Source organism: Amblyomma maculatum, chromosome 1 (genome assembly GCF_055883805.1).
Source record: "Amblyomma maculatum isolate TAMU_Amacu chromosome 1, ASM5588380v1, whole genome shotgun sequence".
Lineage (NCBI taxonomy): Eukaryota > Metazoa > Arthropoda > Arachnida > Ixodida > Ixodidae > Amblyomma > Amblyomma maculatum.
Genome location: NC_139344.1, coordinates 220,385,640 through 220,407,395, shown reverse-complemented (window position 1 = coordinate 220,407,395; position 21,756 = coordinate 220,385,640). Strand labels below are relative to the sequence as shown.

The window sequence follows — 21,756 nt, the reverse complement described above, 5'->3', positions numbered from 1 at the left end:
AAAATATGAACAGGCTGCCACGGCAAAGGGACGAAGAGATGCCGCGATAATGAAGCACAGGGCACTTTGAAGGTATAACAGATATGAAGAACTTAAAGGTATTTGAAAAGGAATAATGGTACTGGGGCTTACCTTCAGGAGTGCGGTTTTGTGCGTAAGGGCTGAGTCCAGTCGAGGTTAGAAATTAATCGGAGATCCGTGGGAAAGTTAGCACTTGGAGCCCACGCCAAAACTGCAGACGAAGCAGTACAGGGAGACATGGGCAGGGCGTTCTTCGAGACATGAGAGGCTCAGAGTAAAATCATGTACGAAGAACGCCTCAGGAAAATGGACGGTAATAAGGGGGCAGCTAAAGTAGTTAAATAACTTACACGGATAGAGCATTCACTCACAGTCGCGGAAAAGGACCAGAAAACTAACCAGTAAGTATTTAGGAAGGCAGGACGGAGAAATAAAGAACATTAAACGACAGGTAAAGAACACAGAGGCTAAAAACTGGAATAATTCAATGGAAAGGAAGCCGACGCTAGATATTGCGACAATATATATATAGAAAATGGAAAACTATGATTAAGAAGGAAACCTATGACAACTCAAGAGGCAACGGCCTTCTCTTTGAAGCTAGATCAGGATGTCTTAGAACCCAAAGCTATAAAAGAAAATTTAATCAAGAGGATGAATCTTGTGCTATGTGCGGTAGATGCCCAGAAACAATTGAACGTGCTATACTGGAGTGTGGCAGTATCCATCCAAATGTCGATACGGAAATAGTCACCCTGGCCGAAGCCCTGGGGTTTAGAGGTAACAACAGAAACATGAATGAATCGGCGGTAGAGGTTAGCAAGAGAGGTTTGTATGATTGGTGGATAAATATCAGAAAGGGGACGCATGGAAGCTAAGTCGAAATTAAACACAAGTATTTAAGGATAGCCCGGATCAAAAAGTAAATTTGTGAAAGTCGAAGGGTTATCTAAATTAAAAAGCAAAAAAGAAACGTTGGCCATGGTGATGATTATCACCACCCCGTTTCAAAGGGGACGCTCCTAACTTCCATCCATGTGGCATATTGGGCGGCAGTGCTTTTCTATATGGAATACGCGCTTTTTGAGGGCCTTTTTCTCGTAAACTAGGGCCAATGACAAAAGGAAACTATTTTTGCTCCTTTGTTTTTGCCTCGGTCTACTATAAAGCGCAGTTTTGTGAGTCAGCCGCTTCGTGCATGCTTAAATAAAGGCGTAGAAGGCTCGCGCGTAATTTGATCCTGCTGCACGAATAAGCGGCGGCATGTTGACAACAAAGCATTAACCATCGCTCGCTTCTCTTATTTGAGTTTTTGATTCGCGTGGCAGTGTGCCCACTAATCTGTTCGCTCTCTCCAAGCGCACTCATTTGATGCCTAGTTTGCTTGTTATTTTATTGCTTCCTTAAATTAGAGGTTCTCTAACCATGACTCAATGGCTGAGTGATGTGCTGCTCACTCTGCCATATTTCGACGTAAAGTGCAACTTGGGCCTTTTTTTGCCAATGTTGTTAGGATATAAATGGCGTAAATAATACTGACAAGCCAATAAATTTTTCTGGACTTTGCTTCTGCAGCTGCATTTCGATGGAGGCGAAACGGAAAGGTGTCTATGTGCTGTGCGTTGCCAATGAACGCTAAAGAATACCAGGTGGTCGAAATTTCCTCCTTTCTGCCGTCTCTAATAGCCTGAGTTGCTTTGGGACGTTAAATCGTGCAAACCAAATGAAACCAAACTAAACGGCTTAAGAACAAAGTTGCTACGGTGATGCCTCTAGTGATGACAGAGAAACAGTTCAGGCCATGCTTACGGCTTGCGGGGGAGAAACGTGCCGTGCGATATCAACTGGTTGCTATCACAATGGCGCCGTTCATGTGTGTTTTTATTTCTTCCGGCGAAGGTTCATTGCTACATCGACACTCGACGCTGACGCTACGATCAGCGGCCTGATTTGGTGGAGCGTGGCTGGTACTTCATCAGGTCACTTGCATCCAGTGCCTCATCCATACTGTCATCATCATCATTAGCCTGACTATACCCACTGCAGGGCAAAGGCCTCTCTCATATTCCTGCATTTACCCGGTCCTGTGCTAGCTGCATCCACTTGACCCCTGCGAACTTCTTAACCTCATCCGCCCATCTAACTTTCTGCCGCCCCCTGCTACGCTTTCCTTCCCTTGGAATCCAGTTTGTTACCCTAAGTGACAATTGGTTATCCTCTCTTCGCACTACATGTCCTGCCCATGCCCATGCTGTATCCACGCCTAAATATTCTTACACCATGATCGCGGCTGACCGCGTGCCTTCGTTGACGACTTGTCGGTTAAAGACTGGACGGCTCTCGCAAAAAAAGAAAAAGAAATGTAACGCCTGTTCGAAATTATAGCCTTTCTTTGTGTTGGCTGGGACCGCACCGGCAGTGCTTATCTGTATTTCCGAATTAACAGGGCACGAATTAACGAGTATTTAGTTGCAAGCTTTGGAGGTTGCACGGGAGTGAAAACAGGCAGCCGCCAACCCCTACCCTCCGGCGCCGCCCCCACCGCCCCCACCGCGTCGATCATGGCGTCATTTAGGCTTTACCCACTCTTCCATGGTTTTACCTGGTTTCATCTTCTTTCCCTGTTGTGCAGCCTCTAACTATGGTGCTCTTTCGCGAATGGATTTTTTTTTTTTTGACCACGTGCTGTGTGCCAAGCCACCCAGATGCGGCGACACAAAATTCGAATTATCCGTAGCAGAACCTACTCAAGTTCGAATTAAGTCTTTTTTGCACACAGATCCCCATGGAGCTTGGCCAGACCAAGTAGTGTAGTTTGAATTATCCAAAAATTCAAATTAACCAGCTTTCACTGTATACTGTACATATGAAAACTGATGTGCAGATGTTCTAATTTTTTTTTTTTTTTTTTTTTCGTGGTTTTCGCATTCACTTAATCACGGGATGCAAGTTTGTTAAAAAATGGATGAGTTATTTTATTGTAGCAGAGGGATGTTTTAATCTGTCACACATGTGCTGTGTTCAATTTAATTATTGTTCCAGCAAGTGACATCAGCTTGCTTTCAACATAGCCATTTTGTCCTTTTGCAACTCCGGTAGCCAGCAAATTAATTGTTGGAAGCTACTAAATCATGCGGACTTAACGCTGCACATACAATGGATTGGCGCAGTAAGCCCATATAGCAACCGTTGTAGGCTCTTTGTCAAACTCACTTTCCATGGCAGCAGGGAAGGTCACTGCAATGTCACAGCTAGAAAATCTAAAACAACTGCGGCATTGCTTGCAATATTGTGTACAATATGCATCCAGCAGAGGCTGAATAGCATAACCCCAGCACGGTAAACTCGTCAAGTTCCGTAATGCTGACGCTAAAAAGCGAATGTAGTTAAAGGGATATTCGGATTATGCAGCTGACCGAGGGTCATTAATGATTGCACTGCAGTACACACTGCTGCTAATGCTGGCACACACGAAGGTATGCAGTGCCACAGAAGTCGTTCTGATGAAAATATGTGTACACGCAGTGCAAGATAACCGCTGTCTACTTTACCAGGTGAAAGGCTGCATTGGCTGTGTCTGCAACGTACCGGCCGTTGCCAAACTGGTTTCCCCTTGTTTCTTGATGCACATGGCTTGAAAACGTCACATGTTAGCACGCGGCAAACGATCGCCGCAGATGCGCGCGCCTTTGGGGGAAGGGTGCGGCACTGCCTTAGACCAGCCGTCGCCGAACTGTACTCTCTCATTCCTTCCGCGCATGGCTTGAAAATGTCACATGGCAAATGGCCGAGGGTAATGCGGTCGTCTTTGGGCAAGGCGCACCTTCCAGTGGGTGGTGCGGCATTTGATATATCGACCGACCGGTGAAATTGGAGTTCAATGTACGACACAGCTTTCCTATACTTCTTATGGGACGTTCAAGGAGATATTTCGCGAGTTCGATAAAATCAAAATTCGATATATCCGGGTTCGACTGTATAATATTCCAGATTGAGATTTGTGAAATTTTTGCTGTATGTTAACACTGTAGCTTTTGCTGCATATCACATAAAGTTGTCCCTGCCTATAGTCAGCATAGCTGTGGAGAATGTTTCCAGGACTTCCATGCAGAGTCAACTTGTGATTAAAGAACTTATAGACTTGGTGTGCATGCAACAAATAATATTATATACATAGCAGTGAAGTTCGTACACTGTGTCTGAATTCACAAGCTAATTCTTGTTGCAACCAAAGTTAGAATAAAATACCATGCCACTTTTTTTTTTTTTTTTTTGACTTACTGTGCACTTTTTTCTTCTTCACTAGGTTGCTGCCAAACTATCTCTCAGGTACACTGTCCTACCCAAGCAAAACATTCTGCGGCACCTTTGCCCGAGATGGTGACATCTTCATGACAGCATGCCAGGGTAAGCCTTGATGGGTCTGTTGTGAGTGAAGAACTGCTGCAGTGGCTTAGTGGCTTAGTCGTGAGGGTGATCACAGTCTTGCAGACTGCATTTTGATGATGGTGAAATGCCAAAGTGCACATAGGCTATACGATATCAGAGGACATTGAAGTGTCCTAGGTGGTCCAAACTGATCAGAAACACTCTACTACAGCATTCTTCATATGCCTCTGTTGCTTCATGGCTTGTTGGTCAATTGTTTGAGACTAGTCCAAAACAACACTAGAAATAAGGAAGACTTTGCAGGAGTTTGTGTGTAGCACGGTCAAGTGTGGTTATATATTGAACACAGATATTTTGAATTGTTGGCTATAGCGAACTCCTAGATTATTCCCCTGAAAGTATACTAGACATTCTTTTAGACTAACTTCAAGGGACCAGTAAACTTGTTTGGCTATAAGTTTGTGTTAACAGAAGGCCCCTAAAATAGATGTGTGAGCATGTCCAAATATATGTTAATGAAAACAATCAATAAAATGACCTTTCTGAGAGAGGATAATTAATTGCTAATAGAGAATATATTACACCATGCGTGAAGTGCACTCAAGGCAGAGCATGGAACCAGCTCACATGATCTTGCTTGAAAATGGCATTGGTCAATTTTTTTTTTCACCGTCTCAGCTTTCTCATTGTCTCCCACAGCAGCCGCTTTTTTTTTCTTCTAATTTTTGCTCTATTTTGGTCATAGTGCATGCAAGGTGCCAAATAAGACAGCTATTTCCCTGACAACCATACTGCCCTGCACCTTGGTTTGCACAAAAAGCATCTAAAGATAACCAGGGAAACAAAGTGCGGATGCTAGCTTCATACACTGTCTCTTATTCCTCGCCGGGAGCGCAATGCAAAGCCAGTGGGATGCCACTTGCAGGTGCTAAGTTCTTTGCTAGAGGTAATAATTAGACTGCAGAAGTTTAGCGGCAGAAAAAGGCCCAAAAGTGAGCTGTTTGCTTTTCGTGTATTTACCAAGCAGTGCTCCTGCCTGCTAGCAGTTATGGCGCAGTGCTACAGTCAGCTGTTAGTCACTCACGCAGGATTATTTTTGTGTCTGCTGCTCTGCTTCGTGGGCCTCTTTTTTATCCTTAATGTTTAGTCTGCATTCATGCACATCTTATCCTTTTGTTTATTCGCGAAGGGTCACAGGTGAATGGCTCAGTAAAAACATAGCACACGCAGTAGGCTGCGTAAATTGGTCATTTGCCGCTCATGGTTCACTGTTCGGTTTTCAATTATTTTGCAAAGTTCGAATTTTCCTCTCGAAATTTTCCAAGTGATGGCGTGCACCCACAGTGTAATATTGGCAGTCACTCTGCCAAATACCCACTGTCTTGCAGACCTTAAATGCGAGCAGCAACACAAATTACCATTTCATTTTTATAATGCACCGAATCTGCACAAAGTCTGTGCAGTAGTGGAGTGCTGCAGTTTAATTTTAAGCACCTGGCAATCTTTAATCGATCTTTAATGTATGCAAAAACTGGACGTATGGGCTTTTTCGTTTTTTATCAGAAAAACAGCTTCTGTCTGTTTTTTTTTGATGGAAAACAGCCAGCAGCCTGCGTCCCTTGGCTCAGCACCGCAACGCCTTTGGACTGCCTTAAACACTTAGGAATCTGCAAGTTTCACAGAGATGTTCTAGTAATCGAGTGTATGATCGTAATATGCCATCGTCCATGTAGTGCAGGCGGGGACACTTTACCTTAACCTCAAAGATACTATAGCCGGCGCAAAAAGAAAACAAACGAGCAGAGCCCATTAATTGAAAAACAGTTCGTTTTCAACATTTCGATACGAAAAGGAAAGATATCCTTCCCCAGTGCATTTCCTGGTCTTTAGCATTGGCTGGTTGACATACAACGTGGTCGTGAATTCAACTCATCACAGGTATCTGCAAGGAAATGTGGGTAACACAGAAAGGTCCATGGGTCCCTCATCAGTCATTATTTCTCTCATATCTTAAAATAAGAGGATAGCCAAACCAAGAAAGCCACTCGCATGTTTCGCAGCGGCGATTGTTTTCCGTGAACAGAATCCCCCAAGATAGCATTGCTTTCTTGTTTCGGCTTTTCTATGTCAGCATTTTTGCATAATATCTATTGTAGCTTACTAAAATTTTCTTTTAATGAAACCTAACATTTTGGAGCCAAATTGGCATCATCCACATGTGGTTTTAATTTTGTGCAGGAAGGTATACAGTTCTAAGTGGTCAAAAGAAGGGAGCATAGGGAGAAAAGGAAGGGAAAATTGGAGAAAGAGAGTGGGAATAAACAGAAAAAGGATAGTGGTCATTTTTGAGGACAACATTTCAGCATTATTGTCAAAGTGTGGTGAAGAAGACGAATAAAGGAGAAGGGGTAGATAGGAAGCAGCATGATAGCAAGTTTTGCAAACTAGGTGATCTGCATCTTGTGTGCATTCTTTTGTGTTCACCTGCCTGCTTTTTTTTAAAGCGAAAGCCTTTCTACGCTCATAGAACGAAATCCCGTGCGTGAGAGTTGTGCGCTAGATCGCTCATATTTCGCGAAATTTCTGGAAATGTGTTCTTGTCTACTGTTCCTGCCATCTGCAATCCCACACTTGAACGCGCACCAAGGAACGCCACGCAACAGGCCAATAATAATAATAATAGGTTCACAGGAAAGGAAAGGCACAGTATCTGTCACACTTGTTTTGTGGACACCTGACTGCGCCGTAAGGGAAGGGAGAAAGGTGAGAGTGAAAGTGGAAAGAGAGGAAGCGTGGTCGCAGTGGAGGGCTATGTAGTAGTTTCGACCACCTGGGGATCTTCAAAGTGCACTGACATCGCACAGCACACGCATGCCTCTTCGTTTCGCCTCCATCAAAACGCAGCTGCCGGCAGTCGGGATCAAACTCGGGTACCCCGGCACAGTAGTTAAGCATCTTAACCATCTTAACCACGGCGGGGCAAACGCACTTGCCAAAGAAAGTGCGACAGATACTGTGCCTTTCCTTTCCTGTAAACCAATTATAATTATATGTAGCACTGCAACAAACTCCGATAAGAGGCAAATGATAGGAGAGGAAGGGTAAGCTTTTGCCATTCTCCTCTTATAAGACATCTAAGAGGCCTAATGTTTTTTTCTCCTGCTTTTTATTTTTTGAATTGGAGCATGCAGGTCATAAACATCTATGCTGCAGAAAGATTCCTTATATATTGAGTGCAACAAAGAGAGGTAATTTCATTTAAATGTTTAGCTTTACACACTATGCATGATGTGGCTAGTTTTGTACCTTATGGAGTGCAAACAAGCTAAGCACTTTTTTGTTATCATGCTTGGTGTATTCCTTGAAACGATGGAGGTGTCCATTATATTTATCTGACTCTTGGTGTTTTGTACTACTTTTCCACATTGTGCAGACTGTGTGATCCGTATCTACGACACGAGCCACGCCAACTTCAATGAATTTAAGACTGTGCCTGCTCGAGATGTGGGGTGGAGTATTCTAGACATGGCTGTAAGGTAGGTCACAGCTACTGCATATTTTTAAAGCTTGAAGGTGTAAAGCTGTGCTCATATGAGAGAAATTTCAGCAAGGGAGTTGTGCATCATGAGAATTGACATTGCTATCACTGCAACACAGCAAACAGGCTGGGAAAAATTAATACCTTCTTCTCACTCAGTCACTTCAAAGCTCATGATGAAAATGATATAAGGTTATCGATGCGAGACAGGCCAATAAGGACTGTGTCAATAAGCAGTTTGCTGTTACTGCTATGAGCTGACAATCTAAAAAAGTATCTTCACAGTGTTCAGTCATTGAAGTGATTTTTATTTTATTTATATATAATCAAATACGAGAGAGGCTGCATGCTTGAGTGGCTGTCTACAAGGTCACAATACAGCAAATGCAGGAGAATGTCGATATATTTTTAGAAAAAAAAAACAGGCATGTTAACTAGAAAAATGAACTGTTCAAAATGCAATAGAATTTTGACAAATGTGGTTTAAGGGGCTGCTCAGGTGCTCATTCAGTCGAAACATGCGACATGCTTTTCCCTCATTCTTAAATACTTCTACTGAATTTGGCAACCACGGGACATTGCATTCTTATGCATGTCAAGTATGCCATTTCTGCAGCCACAGTTGAAATAATTTCTACCTTCATTGCTGCATTGCTAACGCCACCAACATTCTCTGCAAGTTAATACTCACTCCCCACTTCACAAAGAAAGATTTGAGACTAAAATTATGTTGTTTCCACCATTTTATGAAAAGGCTCGTTTTCAGTCACTGCGTTAGTCATTCAGCACATGTCCAAGTGTTTTTCTAGTACTGTTCGTGATGTCATCAGTGTTTCATGTGAAGCCTTGGCATGCACAGATTTTCAGTTTGTTGCTTAAACTGTTTCACAAGGCTTTCACTTATTTCATAAACCGGTTTTTCATGGCAGAGGGGAGGAGCTGTGAGAAATATGATGTGACTGCCAGCTCAAAATGGCCAAAAAATCACCTAGAGTTGCTTTTTAAGCGTGAAGTTCAAAAGCATATATATTGACTCATATTCACAGTTCCACTTACTGAAAGAGTCAGTCGGTGCTTGTTGGCACAAGGTCTGAAGAGCTTCTCTTGTGCTTGCAGACTTCTATCCACATTTGCATTCTCCTTGGCAGGAATGAGACTTACGGTGTAGTCAGGCCACTGATGGCAAGGACGAAAGTTGTTAGTTCTTCACTCACCTCGTCACACTTATGCACTACGGAGAAGATGCTCTGGCAGTTGACTGCTATTGTTCCTGCTCTTGTGGCATGCCCCCAGGCTCGACTGCCTATACAATCACACGTCATCATTCTGTCCAGGAGGGTTGGCCCCTTGAACTTACGCCTTCGGTAAAGGCACCCTGACAGCTGTGCTCATGCTGCACGTCCCCTGGCTTAGTCTTCTTGTACGTTAGTTGTATTTTCTGTTTGTCACGGGGTGGTCTCATACAGTCAGGGTTTAATGAAATTTCAATAGTATCTTCGGGCATTTGCATTATTTGGGAACATAAGGAAGTGGGCACGGCGGAGGCGTTGGAACCATGCGCCTAACAAATCCGTTCCTGTTTCCTATCCAGGCCGTGTTTTTTGTGAACGTGAACCCTCATCAGAGGGGGCATACTGTGACTTCACTGGAAATTGGACTGACCATCATGTTTCCCGCTTGATTCCTTCACCAGAATGCATCGTGAAGACCCTACTGATGGATGGGACTGCACATCTGGACACCACTACTGCATGCGCATTGCATGCCACTGTCAACTGCGTCACCAGTCGTAGCGTAAAAAGAGCAGTTGCTTCATGGTTTGCGACCAGTGGGCATGGCGGAGGCATTAGAACCATGAGCCTAAAATTTCATTCCTGTTTCTTGTCCAGGCCATGTTTTTCATGAATGTGGAACCTGCATCAGAGGGGGCGTACTGCGATCTCACTGGAACTTGCACTGACCATCATGTTTCCTGCATGATTTCTTCACAGAAATGCATCGCAGAGACCCAACTGATAAGACTGCGCATCCGGACACCACTACTGCATGCGCATTGCACGCTACCATCGACTACATTGCTAGTCACAGCATATAAAAGAGCAGCTGCCATACGGTTCAGGACCAGTGTGCACAGCGGAGGCGTTGGAACCGTAACATGGGTCATTACAGCAGTGTACCATTGTTTTGTTGACGTGCTTGCTATTTGTGGGGATGTGAACACACACAGGAAATGCTCTAAACGATAATCGAAGATCTCGGACAGCTGAAACAAGGTAGTACAAAGTCTGCTATCACCAAAATGTGCCAGAATTCTAACAGACTGTCTGCTATCGAAAAGAAGCTAGGTAATATTTCCTTAACAGTTACTGACTACACCCGTAAATTCACTGCAAAAGCTGTCAACAGCCTACTTATGTAGGTAGACGACCTAGAGAACAGAAGCAGGCAGAACGACCTAATTGTCTTTAGCGTTAAGGAAAGCAAGGACAAAACTCCCTAAGACCTTGAGGACATGGTCTGCAAGGATGTCCTGGACCTGTTGAAAATTTCAGTCTATTGAGCATATTCACAGAATAGGACAAATCCAAACCAGTTATTTTTAAATTGGTTGACAGGGGGGACAAAGCGTAAGAGCTGCAGAAATCTGAAAGACACAGGCTATAGCATATTTAAGGACTTCTCCTCTCTTGTTAATCAATATGAAAGAGGCTTTGGGAAAGTACGAAAGTGCAAAGGTTGAAAGGTGAGAAGTTCATGCTCACATTTGACAAAATTAAAATAAATGACAAACTGTTTCGATGGGACAACGCTTGCAATGAAAAAGTTCCCTGTGCTCCAGAGTGGCGGACTGTTTCGAAAATCATCTGCGCACAAAGTAACATGCAGAGCTCAAGAGCACTAACAGCGCACCCAACCTTAAATTCCTTTTCGATGCTTAATATTTATGCTACAAGCATAGTAAATAAACTTGACAAACTTGAAAGCCTCCTCTTCACGCACCTTCCTGATATCACTGTTTGTACAGAAACGTGGCTTCATGATGCAATTCCAGATGCAGTTATTGCACCTGATCAATACGAAATCGTTCGTCACGAGCACACTTCAAGGGGGGCCGGTGTCGCTATTCTGATAAAGAAAGGCATAGACTATACACTTGTACTGCATCACACCACAACTGAAATGGTTTGGGTTGTTCTCAGTCTTTTTTGTCGTGTTAGCCCAGGCAGGGGGGGGGGCGCCGCTGCACCCGCGCCGGAACGCTGCCTGAGAAAGCAGTCTAGACACCGCGCTCCCAGACGACGAAAAAGACCCCCGTTTATTCTCGCACTCAGCTTTTATACACTTGCGCCACAGATACACTTGCGCCACTATCGCAGTCGCAGCTGCCAGCCAAGCCAAGCCAAGCCAAAACAGATGATAACAGCACATCCCCCTTTTCAAGCACTATTAACTTTACATTCATACACTTCAAAATAACATTGGAACACACCCAAGAAAACACGACAGAACACAGTCATTCCAAGCATCAGTCGTCCACGCCCAGCCTTATGGGTTTGCGAACAACTCTTCCAAATCTGGTCGTAGTTACAATTCTAGCTTGAGAATTGCCACCGTCAGTCTCCGTCTGAGTTAGAGGCACCAAAGCTTCCGGAGCTTCGTCAAATTGGTTGTCTACTCCAGTTACCAATCCGGCCTTGCTGGGCTGTTCCTGACTATCCGGAAATTCGTAGTTCCCGCTATCTACCCGGTCTTTTGGGAGACGGTTAAGCATTCTCCTGTTTCGACGGACTTCAACCCCGTTATCCGTTCGAACACGGTATGAACGCGGCTGTGGTGCTGCTCCGAGCACTGTACCTTTGGTACGGAGATCAGTCACCCACACCACATCACCTGCTTCCAGCTTTGGGAGATTTTTAGACCGGTGACGTCGGTCGAAGTGGCAGCTTTGCTCCTTTCTGACTTTACGGTCCTTGGCTGCCGCTTCTTGCAGACAGCATTGTCCCGGATTGCGGTGCGAAGGCAGCATTGGGACTCTCGTCCTAAGCCTTCTACCCATCAGTATCTCCGCTGGGCTGACGTTCAAAACACCAGGCGTGGCCCTATAAGCCAGCAAGGCTAAGTAAGGGTCGTCCGATTTTAGAATGAGATTCTTAACCGTCTTTACCATACGTTCGACTTCCCCGTTTCCCTGGGGGTGCCTTGGACTCGAGGTGACATGACGGAAGCCATACAGTTTTGCAAATTTCTCGAACTCGGCACTGACAAATTGGCGACCATTGTCGGTCACCACACACTCGGGAATGCCATGTCTCGCAAAAATGCTTTTCATTCGACTTATCACGGTAGCAGACTTTGTTGACGGAAGAATGGCAATCCCTGGGTATCGCGAAAGATAGTCTACTACGACAAGATATTGCCGTCCCTGAATTTGAAACAGATCGACCCCTACTCTCTCCCAAGGAAAAGAGAGCGTTGGCGATGCAATCATCGGTTCGATCTGTTCTGGCGCATGCATCGCGCAAACGCTGCACTGTTTCACGAATGACGCTATCTCAGTGCTAAGTCCCGGCCACCAGACAGAACCTTTAGCCACACTGCGGCATCGCGAGATGCCTTGGTGACCGTCATGCAGTTTGCTTAGCACTTCCTTGCGAAGGGTCTGAGGAATGATAAGCCTCATACTTTTGAGCAGAAACCCGTTCACCAAAGTAATGCATGCACGTTCCTGCCAGTATGGCAGAAGATAACAGGGAACATTTTGTTTCCTGGGCCACCCTTTTTTGCACACTGTGCGCAAGCTTCGACACACTTCGTCTTTTGCTTGACCTTCTTTTACTCTTTTCAAGAAATCGTCGCCTGTTTCTAAACCCAGTAAACAAGCTTTCGAGTAAGCGGTTACCTCTGAGACAGGTAAACAGCTTTCCACTTTCATACGAGCTAACGGCGAACTTGAAAGAGTATCAGCAGTGGTTAGCGATTTGCCTGGTACATTAAGCTTACTGCCTCCTGCACTTTGCAAGATTTCATCGGTTTTTACCAGTCGGGACGGTAATCCCGGAAACGTTGATGGTAATACTGACACTTCAGCACCTGAGTCAACCTTTGCGAAAATGGGCACAGAATTAATGCGCACCTGAACAAATCGCGCTTTTCTGCATGCATCTATTGATCCCACGAAAGTCTCTCCAGTTTCCTGGTTGACCGCTGAGACGCGTACCTTTCGTTGAGCGGAAGCCGTTGCTTTCTTCAAGCAGGCCTTTGCGAAATGTCCCTTCTTGCCACAGTGGAGACACTTGGCAGCTCTGGCTGGGCACATTGTCCTGGGGTGGGCGTCGCCACTGCAGAAAGGACACCGCACCTCCGGCGTTCGTTGGCCATGCAGACGTCCCTTGTGCCTCTGTTGAACCACCGCGTCCACATTGGGGTCCTGGTCACGAATTTCCGATGACTGATGGCTGTGTTGTCCTCGTAGAGTACTTTGCTGCTGTTGGACGCTTTCCTTTAAGCGAGCCTTCGACAGCGCCGAAGCCAGCGTGAGCTGAGAATCCATTTGCAAAGTTTCCGAGAGCTTTGCGTCGCGGAGCCCGACAACCAGTCTGTCTCGGATCATTCGTTCTTTTAGTTCACCGTAGTCGCAACGTTCCGCCAAGCCGTGTAGCGCAGTGACGAACTGGTCTACCGACTCTCCTGGCATTTGTACGCGTCTGTGAAAACAGCCGCTTTCGTACACGATGTTCCTCTCTTTTACAAAGTGCCCGTCGAACTTTTTCTTTACGGTTTCATAGTTCTTGGCGTCTTCGTCAGATAGTGAAAACGTTTTGAATATGTCACGAGCTTGCCTCCCCATTGTGTACAACAGCGTTCGTACCTGAGCCTCCCCGGAGCATTCGTTGAGTCCCGTTGCATATCGGAAGTCGTCGAAATGTTCGATCCACGCCGGCCACTCTGACGTGCGGTCAAAGTCCAGCGGTGGCGGTTGCTGCAGTCCATGCAGCCGCATTGAAGGCGTCTTCGACATCGTGAATGTAAGGTGCCTGGCTCAGTGGGAAGATTCTTGACCATCTGACATCATGTCGTAGACGGCCACTTCTGACACCATGTCGTGTTAGCCCAGGCAGGGGGGGGCGCCGCTGCACCCGCGCCGGAACGCTGCCCGAGAAAGCAGTCTAGACACCGCGCTCCCAGACGACGAAAAAGACCCCCGTTTATTCTCGCACTCCGCTTTTATACACTTGCGCCACAGATACACTTGCGCCACTATCGCAGTTGCAGCTGCCAGCCAAGCCAAGCCAAGCCAAAACAGATGATAACAGCACATTTTTCAGCTTAGTCTTCTAATCGGTGCTATTTGTCGACCACTCAATGCTGATACTTCTGTACTGGACAACTTGCACGACTTTTTAAATCAACATGCAAAGTACTGTAGCCATGTTATTGTATGCGGCGATTTTAACTTGCTAAACATCAGTTAAGATTCTCTCTGCGCTCAAACTTCGTGTAATAACTCGGATACTTTGCTCAGCATTGCTTTCTCCTATAACTTAAGCCAGGTTGTTCAGAAACCTGCGCATGTTACAGCAAATATGAGTTCTCTTCTTGACCTGGTATTTATTTCAGACCCTGTTAGTCAATTGAGCTTTTTAACAGATGTTTTCCCCGTAATATCGGATCATGAAGCGGTGCTCTTAAAAGTGAATTGCTGCGACCAGTAATTCATCAGGCAGGAAAAGAGTTTCGCAAGTTTAATATTGCCCAGGATGAAAGTGTTCTAGACCTGCCTGATCTGAAGTATGGATCCTTTGCTAAAAAATACATTGATGGGCATTCAAGTGTGAACAACTTGTGGTTACAATTCAAGAAGCTAAAAAGTTTATGTCCCTGGATAACACACAAGATCATGCAGTTAAAACATCATGTGAAGCACTTATCAAGGCCAAGCAGTAAAGTTGGTTGCGCTTTGCTGGCCCTTCGGGTTGAGCTGCGTTAAAAAATAAAATCTTCACGGTGCCACTTTTTTAACGTCAAGATGCACAACTTTCTAAAAGCTGAGCCCCAAAAGTTCTGGATGCATCTGTCACAGAAAAAAGACCCAGTTAACAAACTTTTCCTTAATAACTCAATTGTTACTGACAACCTCCACTTAGCGACTGCTTTGAATGAGCACTTTTCTTCTGTATTCCGGAGCAACTCAGTCTCCGAATTCGAAACTAGCTACTTAAATCTAGTAGACCTAATAGTATTAACAAGGAGGGCATTTTTTTGGCTCTACTACAGTTCAACACAAAAAAATCCTTTGGACCAGACAAAATCCCTAATGCTTTCCTATAAAGATATGCTGAGTAGTGTGCCAAATACCGTTTCGTTATTTTTACTAAAAGTCTCATGGGGAGGGGGGGGACAGGAGAAGTTCTAAATGACTGGAAAACAGCAAAGGTGATACCCATCCCCAAATCAGGAGACAAGCTTTGCGTGAAGAATTTCAGGCCAGTTTCTTTGCTATGTACGTGCGTCCAGTAAGGTATTAGAACATTTTATTTTCAAGCACATACCTAAGCTTATTTCTAGAAGGAAGTGGTCCCTTTTTTTTTTTTCTTGAAATTAGCACAGGTTTCGGCAAAGTTTGTTGATAGCGACGCAGCTTATTCATATTACAAATGAAATTATCATGTCACTAGACTATAATGTACAGGCAAACCTAATTTTCATTGACTTTGAAAAAGCATTTTACTGGACATTGCATTGCAATTTTTTGTTAAAAATTAGGTAGTTGTTGAATAATTGGCAAGTAGTACAATAGTTAGATTCTTACCTTACACAGCGGTTTCACTCCACAAAAGCGCCGGTACTTTCAGAGAGTCCCCAAGTGCTCAGTCCTTAAGCCGCTTCTCTTTCTTATCCCCTTCATGTGTGGACACAAATTTCATTATATCTTTGCACGGAGTGCGAATTTCTGCATTTGAATTTGGCACCCTTAGCATTTGGACCAGCCCTGTCGAGTATGTGGCGCCATATCTTGTTGCTACAGTGAAATGTGTTTGTAAACAGCAAGTAAAGATGGACGTCGAAGCGTTTTACGGCAGGGCGAATCAGTAGCTCTTATTTTTGCATGCCTCTTACTAAACCGATGCCTAATAATACTATTTATTGTAAAGACTGTGTCAATAAGGGAATGTAGATGTTGCATGCCAGATTTCATTATCTTAGACATAGAAAAAGTGCTTCAGCGGACTTTTAGAGTTTTGCATTCACAAATGTAGACATGTCGTTTTAATGCCGAAATTTAACGTTAAAGTGGCACAGTCGTCCGCGGTGCTTCGTTATTTTGTGCAAGAGCAGTACGTAATAAGCTGATTGCATGCAAGTGTCCCAATCTTGAAGGCGTCAAGGTATTCTCAGAGGAAAACATTTATTTATGCCTAATGATTAGTTAGAAAATGCAGAAAATGTTGCAATGTTTTCATTCATGTAGCAGCTTTGAGGTGCCATGTCCACATATGTGGACGCAAATAAAATATAAGCATTTTTGCATAATCATTTATACTATTTTAATTCTTACTGGCCTACTGATCATGCATGGGGCAAAAAAAAAATATTCCTTTCAGAAAATTTAATTGGCACCTGAAGGGGTTATTTATTTGAATGACCTGCCCTTGAACTCACGCATACGCTGTCAGTTCTTCGCCGCCGACTGTGTTGTATACCATAGTATTACTCCTAACTAGTCACTCCTACTACGACTAGTCACTCCTACTACAACTAGTCGCTCCTAAGTGACTACTGAATAGCGGTTTCCAGTAATGCTGAAAACTGACAGTAACACAAAAGAAACCTCTACAGTGCACTTACAAAATTGCTGTGATCCTTCCGATCAACTCAGTGACTCAGGTAAAATATCTTGGGGTAACCATGACATCCAACCTGAACTGGAACGTACACATTAGTCCATTGTCTCAGGAGCGTCAAAGAAACTTTGGTTATTAAAGCACCACCTAAAGCATTGCACGAGCAAAACTGAACTGACAACATACGCATCACTTGTGCGTCCAATGCTCAAATATGTCGACGCTGTATGAGACCCGCACACAAAAAATGGAAATTAAAACTTGAAGGCATCCAGAGGAAAGCACTCCAGTTTATTTATCACGCTTATGGTCGGCAGGTCTCGATATCTGATTTGCTCAGGAGATATGGGCTTTCCACGCTTGAATCATGTTGCAAGCAGCACCAACTAAAAATGTTGTTCAATATTGTACATAATAAAACAACACTGCATTTTCAGAGTAACATGCAATACAACACAACACGCCACACCCGTAACAAACATGAAAAGAACTGTCTTGATGCCGCGATGCCGAAAAAAAATTAGCTGTGGTTTAGCTTGTGGTTAAACCTGGAGTTACGCGAGAGCAATTTGCATGGCTATGCTTAGGTTCAGCTTGAAAGTAAAGACATGGCTTTTGCACGTAGGAGTTTACTCTATGGTCTCAGCTTTATTTAGTATGCCATGGGGGAATCACTTCACATATGAGCACCCCTTGCCTCTTGTCGTTGACAGTCTCATTCGGATTTAGAAGACTTCTAATGGAATGACATCATCTCTACATCAAGCTCCGCGGCACACTGCCATCACAACGCTCGAATGAACCTTCTGTCCTAGCAACTCGCTGTTGTCGTTCGCCTCTACCAACTACAGAGTTATGTCTTCTTCTTTTCCTCATTCTTCTTTTTCTTCTTCTCACGGACAGGCACAGCAAAATGGCTAGACTGTGGCCAATGTAGCTCTCGCTACAATAAAAGCATATTCCTGTTCCTTCTTTCATGCACCATTTCCCTGGGAAACCAACTGCCAAGCGATGTTACCAGCGTGGTAGCTTCCGAATCTTGCTTGTCTGCTGTTTCGTCTCATGTATGACAGCAGCACGTCAGTTATCCTGTTCACTCAGTCCGATTGACGTCAGATGATTTGCCGGTATTTTCTTTGCTTCCCGTTGGTCTTAATGAACTTTTGTCATTGTACTGTAACCCCCTTTGCTGCTGTTATTTTGTTGTTACTACTTTGCAATTCTTTTGAACTCTGTCCACTCCTGCGTTGACCGCCAAAGGGTAATCTACAGTATTTCTGAAATAAATAAATAAATAAATAAATAAATAAATAAATAAATAAATAAATAAAGCAGTGCAGTGTGGCCGTGAGACGTTATTAGTGTTTATGGCTTTGAGCACCAGCAACGGAACATCATATGAACCAAGGACAAACTAGTTATATTCTATTACAAGTGAAAGCTCTGACCCTGCAGGTTACAAGGTGGGCAAGCAGATGATTGGCCGAGTGATAGTGCGAGTGAAGGGGTGAAGGGATAGGTGAGATGGTTCAGTGTATGCTTAAGGTTGTGGCAAGGGGACTAGATGTAACATCAGTTGAGCATCGTAGCTAGTCTTGTCTATTCCTTTCATCCTTTCTGTCCGCATTGTTCCCTTTTTAAGGTGCTATAGCGTAATGTACACAGTCGGGGAAACATTCTTGTTGTGCTTTTTTTGCATGATGTGGACTACCATTGGTTTGACAGTTTTGGTTTTCATTGAAACATATTCACATTGCTGCCAGCTTCTGCCTCGGCTAGAAATTTGTGAGCAGCATGTGCATCAAGAATAAAGGTCATATTGACGCAAGTCTTGAATGTTTTCTTCTGGGAAGGTATGGCCGTGATGAAGCCAGTATCTTGTATTATTCGCGAGTTCAGTATGAAAGTATAGACAGCTTTATCAGAGCATTTTCACACACCTACTTCATTACTGCTAAAATGCTTAGCCCCACCAGAGCGCTGCTACTGAAATCACATTTATTCACATATACATTTGTTCATCTACTTGCTATAGATCACATGCTATAGACCCGCTATCACATCACATGTCCTCAGCGTGCACTGCAGATATATGTGGAATACGTCTCTTGCTTTCTGGAATCAAACAAGAACCATGGTGCTCTATATGCTTCATCAGCAGCTAATTGCTTGGACTTGACAAGAGTTCAAAGAACGTCAGGATAATTGAGCACTGCCGTCCCTCCAAAATGAAAATAAATAGCACAAAAAAAAACTTAATTCAGTTTCTTTACCTAAATTGTCACTGGAAAAGTTGGTTATTGCACCCTTTCATGGGCTTGCCGTTTTATGCAATGCCAAGCCACGGTAAAATACTACCCTGGCAGGTTTTATCCTCATGCTTTATGGATAGGGCAACACAAGCTTTATCTGCTGTGCACCCTCCCATGCCATTATCTCCAGCGAGTGTTTTCAATTTTTTTTACCTTGGGTAACTCCGACTGTTTTCAAAAGGCCCCAATAAAGCATGAACAGAGGGTGTGCGAATATTGAAAATTCTGATATCCTATCAGAGGGAAAAGAAAATAGAAATAGAAATCTAAAAATATCAAACATTGTTCATCCTGTTTATTTCAGAATTCATACAATATTTGCAAATAAAATTAAACTAGAGCTGCATTGAAATGTAACCCTACTGAGAAATCCAGGATAACTATTATTCGAGGTTTTGTCGTGTTCAATAATAAATACTGCAGTGAAAAGTTTGGGTTATGAGTAATCGAAGCCATCACTCAGCATTAATGGCAGCAAACACCTGGAAAGTTAATATGTGCTTTGATTATTATGTAAAAGTGTGGGTGGAAACCTGTTCTTTATTTTTTTTTTTTTTTTCAAATGGATCCATTACACAGGATCCAGAGCATGTTGCCTGCACTGTATCTTCAAAAAAATTAAACAATTAAGTTTAAAAGAATCTGAATGTCTGTGACCTAATAGTGGTTCATGTCGCAGTCTAGAGGCCAAATCAGAAGTCGTGCACTGTTTGAAGTTGCTTGCACTAGCTGTTGCACAGGACTCCATGGGTGTCGCTGTGCAGCAAGTGTGACTATGGTTGAAAAAAATTGTTTGCTGTTTTCACAAGTTTGGGCATGCTGATGAACATTGTGTCTACAACTATTATCATTTAGGGCCTCAACACTGTTCATTCTCGGAAAAGAAAAGCCTGAACGCTTACTTAAGCAATATAATCTTTGAGGAAAAAAATTTTTGTCTTTAGGCTGGAACTTGTTTTTGCACCATGCACTTGGCGTTGACACCTTTTATTTTGTGATCTGCTTGCAGTCCCGATGGGCTCTACTTTGTGTATTCAAGCTGGTCTGAATATCGTAAGTGCAGCATATCCTTAATCCAAATGAGGGGAAAATTGTTTTGGTCATCAAACCTGCTTCATTACCAAATTTTTTGGAGCATATTTATCGCTATTGCTTGCGCATTTGTGTCACTCTTTCGTGTTCACTGTACCTGAAGAAAAAAAAATTTTAAACCTGTCTAAAAGTTTTAATCGGATGTGCTAGTAATGATAGGCACAGGTCACACTTTCAGTGTGCCTCATGTCAGATTTTCTGTACCCTAAAAGGTACACCCAGCATATTGGGGGTGCTGGGTGTACCATTCCTTTTCGTGCATTCTGATGTCTATACACCATCGTTCTATATGAAAAAAAAAAAAAAAAAGAAGAAAAGAAACAGAGTTGCAGTAGTATACAACAGCACACTACAGTAACTGCTGCAACTTCATTTTCAGTCCATCTGTGCAACGTTTATGGAGATCATGAGGTCCACGAGGCACTGCCACTTAGTCCCGAGGATAGACGGTTCTGCATCTTTTCCGTGCAGTTCTCATGTGATGGCAAGGACATTCTTGGAGGGTAGGTGGCTCTTGATTCATGCTGTTTCTCGATATAGATGAAAGCTTGGAGAACTGTAATTGCTTATTTTAGTAAAAATTGTATTTACCTGGTTCTGGAGGTAATTCACACAATGGATGTAATGTTCTGTTTCTGCAGTGTGTGAGCAGAAGGTAAAAAAAAAAAAGAAAAGAAAGGAGCTTCGTGTGAAAACCTGGGGGATTTTCATTTGTTTTATGTCAAGGTGTCTGCCAACAGTGAAAAGACTGGAAAATGTCGGGGAATTAGCCAGCTCCGAAAAAGTCTGAAGTTAATTTCTGCTGTATAGTCACAAGTTGGTTTTGCCTGAAGCGCTCGCGGGGCACACTGCACAACTGTTGCAATGTCATCTGGCTGTAACCGCTATGCTTTAGAGACTGTGTTTGCAGGCCTCGTTCAGAGAATGCGCTTGCCTCAAACCCATTTGGTTTTGTGTGTAAATGTTTCATTCCTGGTTTCACTTCTCAAGTTCTGTAAACAAGGTTTGTGAGTAATGTGCACTTTCTTAGTTCGAGAAGTCATCATATGTGACCAAGGCTTCATGTCCTTGAGAAGCTCAGACTGTCAGCAGCAATTTGCTCTTGGAAGTTTCAATAGCCCCAGATTTAGCACCAATAAAGAAAAGAAACATTTAACTGCCTCGCTTCAGTTGCTTAAGTAGCACTAGAACATACAGGGTATTGTCTTTTATGGTTTGATGGACATTTCTTATATTGGTTGCATTTTTTAGAAATGAATTTGCTTGTACTGACGTGGTGAGCAAGTGTTTCAAGACTCGTACATAGGTTCTCTCCACTTTTTCTTTCTCCCATCAATGCTTAGGCACTGAAACTGGTTGCCCTTTTGCTTTTTGTCAGTGGAAATTTACTTGTTATGAGTGACGGGACCTGAAAAATGAAAGGTTTCACAGGCGGCTTATTTCTCGTGGTGATATCGGTTAATGTGAATCCATGCTTGGCCGAGTAGTGTGCACATTGCAGTTTTATGCATGGTAAAATGACATAACAGATAAATTACTGGAACTTGCAACTTTCACACTG

General features: G+C 43.5%; 1 protein-coding gene across 10 annotated transcripts in view; it reads left to right on the top strand.

Annotated features, from left to right (window-relative positions):
* The window catches only part of LOC146205665 (DDB1- and CUL4-associated factor 11), a 101,535-nt gene that overhangs the window by 65,018 nt on the left and 14,761 nt on the right, over positions 1-21,756 (top strand). For all 10 annotated transcript variants that reach the window (XM_084590321.1, XM_084590320.1, XM_084590323.1 and 7 more), the window contains 4 exons: positions 4,328-4,428; positions 7,844-7,946; positions 20,113-20,156; positions 20,575-20,698. In XM_084590321.1, the coding sequence (XP_084446447.1) occupies positions 4,328-4,428; positions 7,844-7,946; positions 20,113-20,156; positions 20,575-20,698 (372 nt within the window). The remainder of the gene's footprint in view (positions 1-4,327; positions 4,429-7,843; positions 7,947-20,112; positions 20,157-20,574; positions 20,699-21,756) is intronic.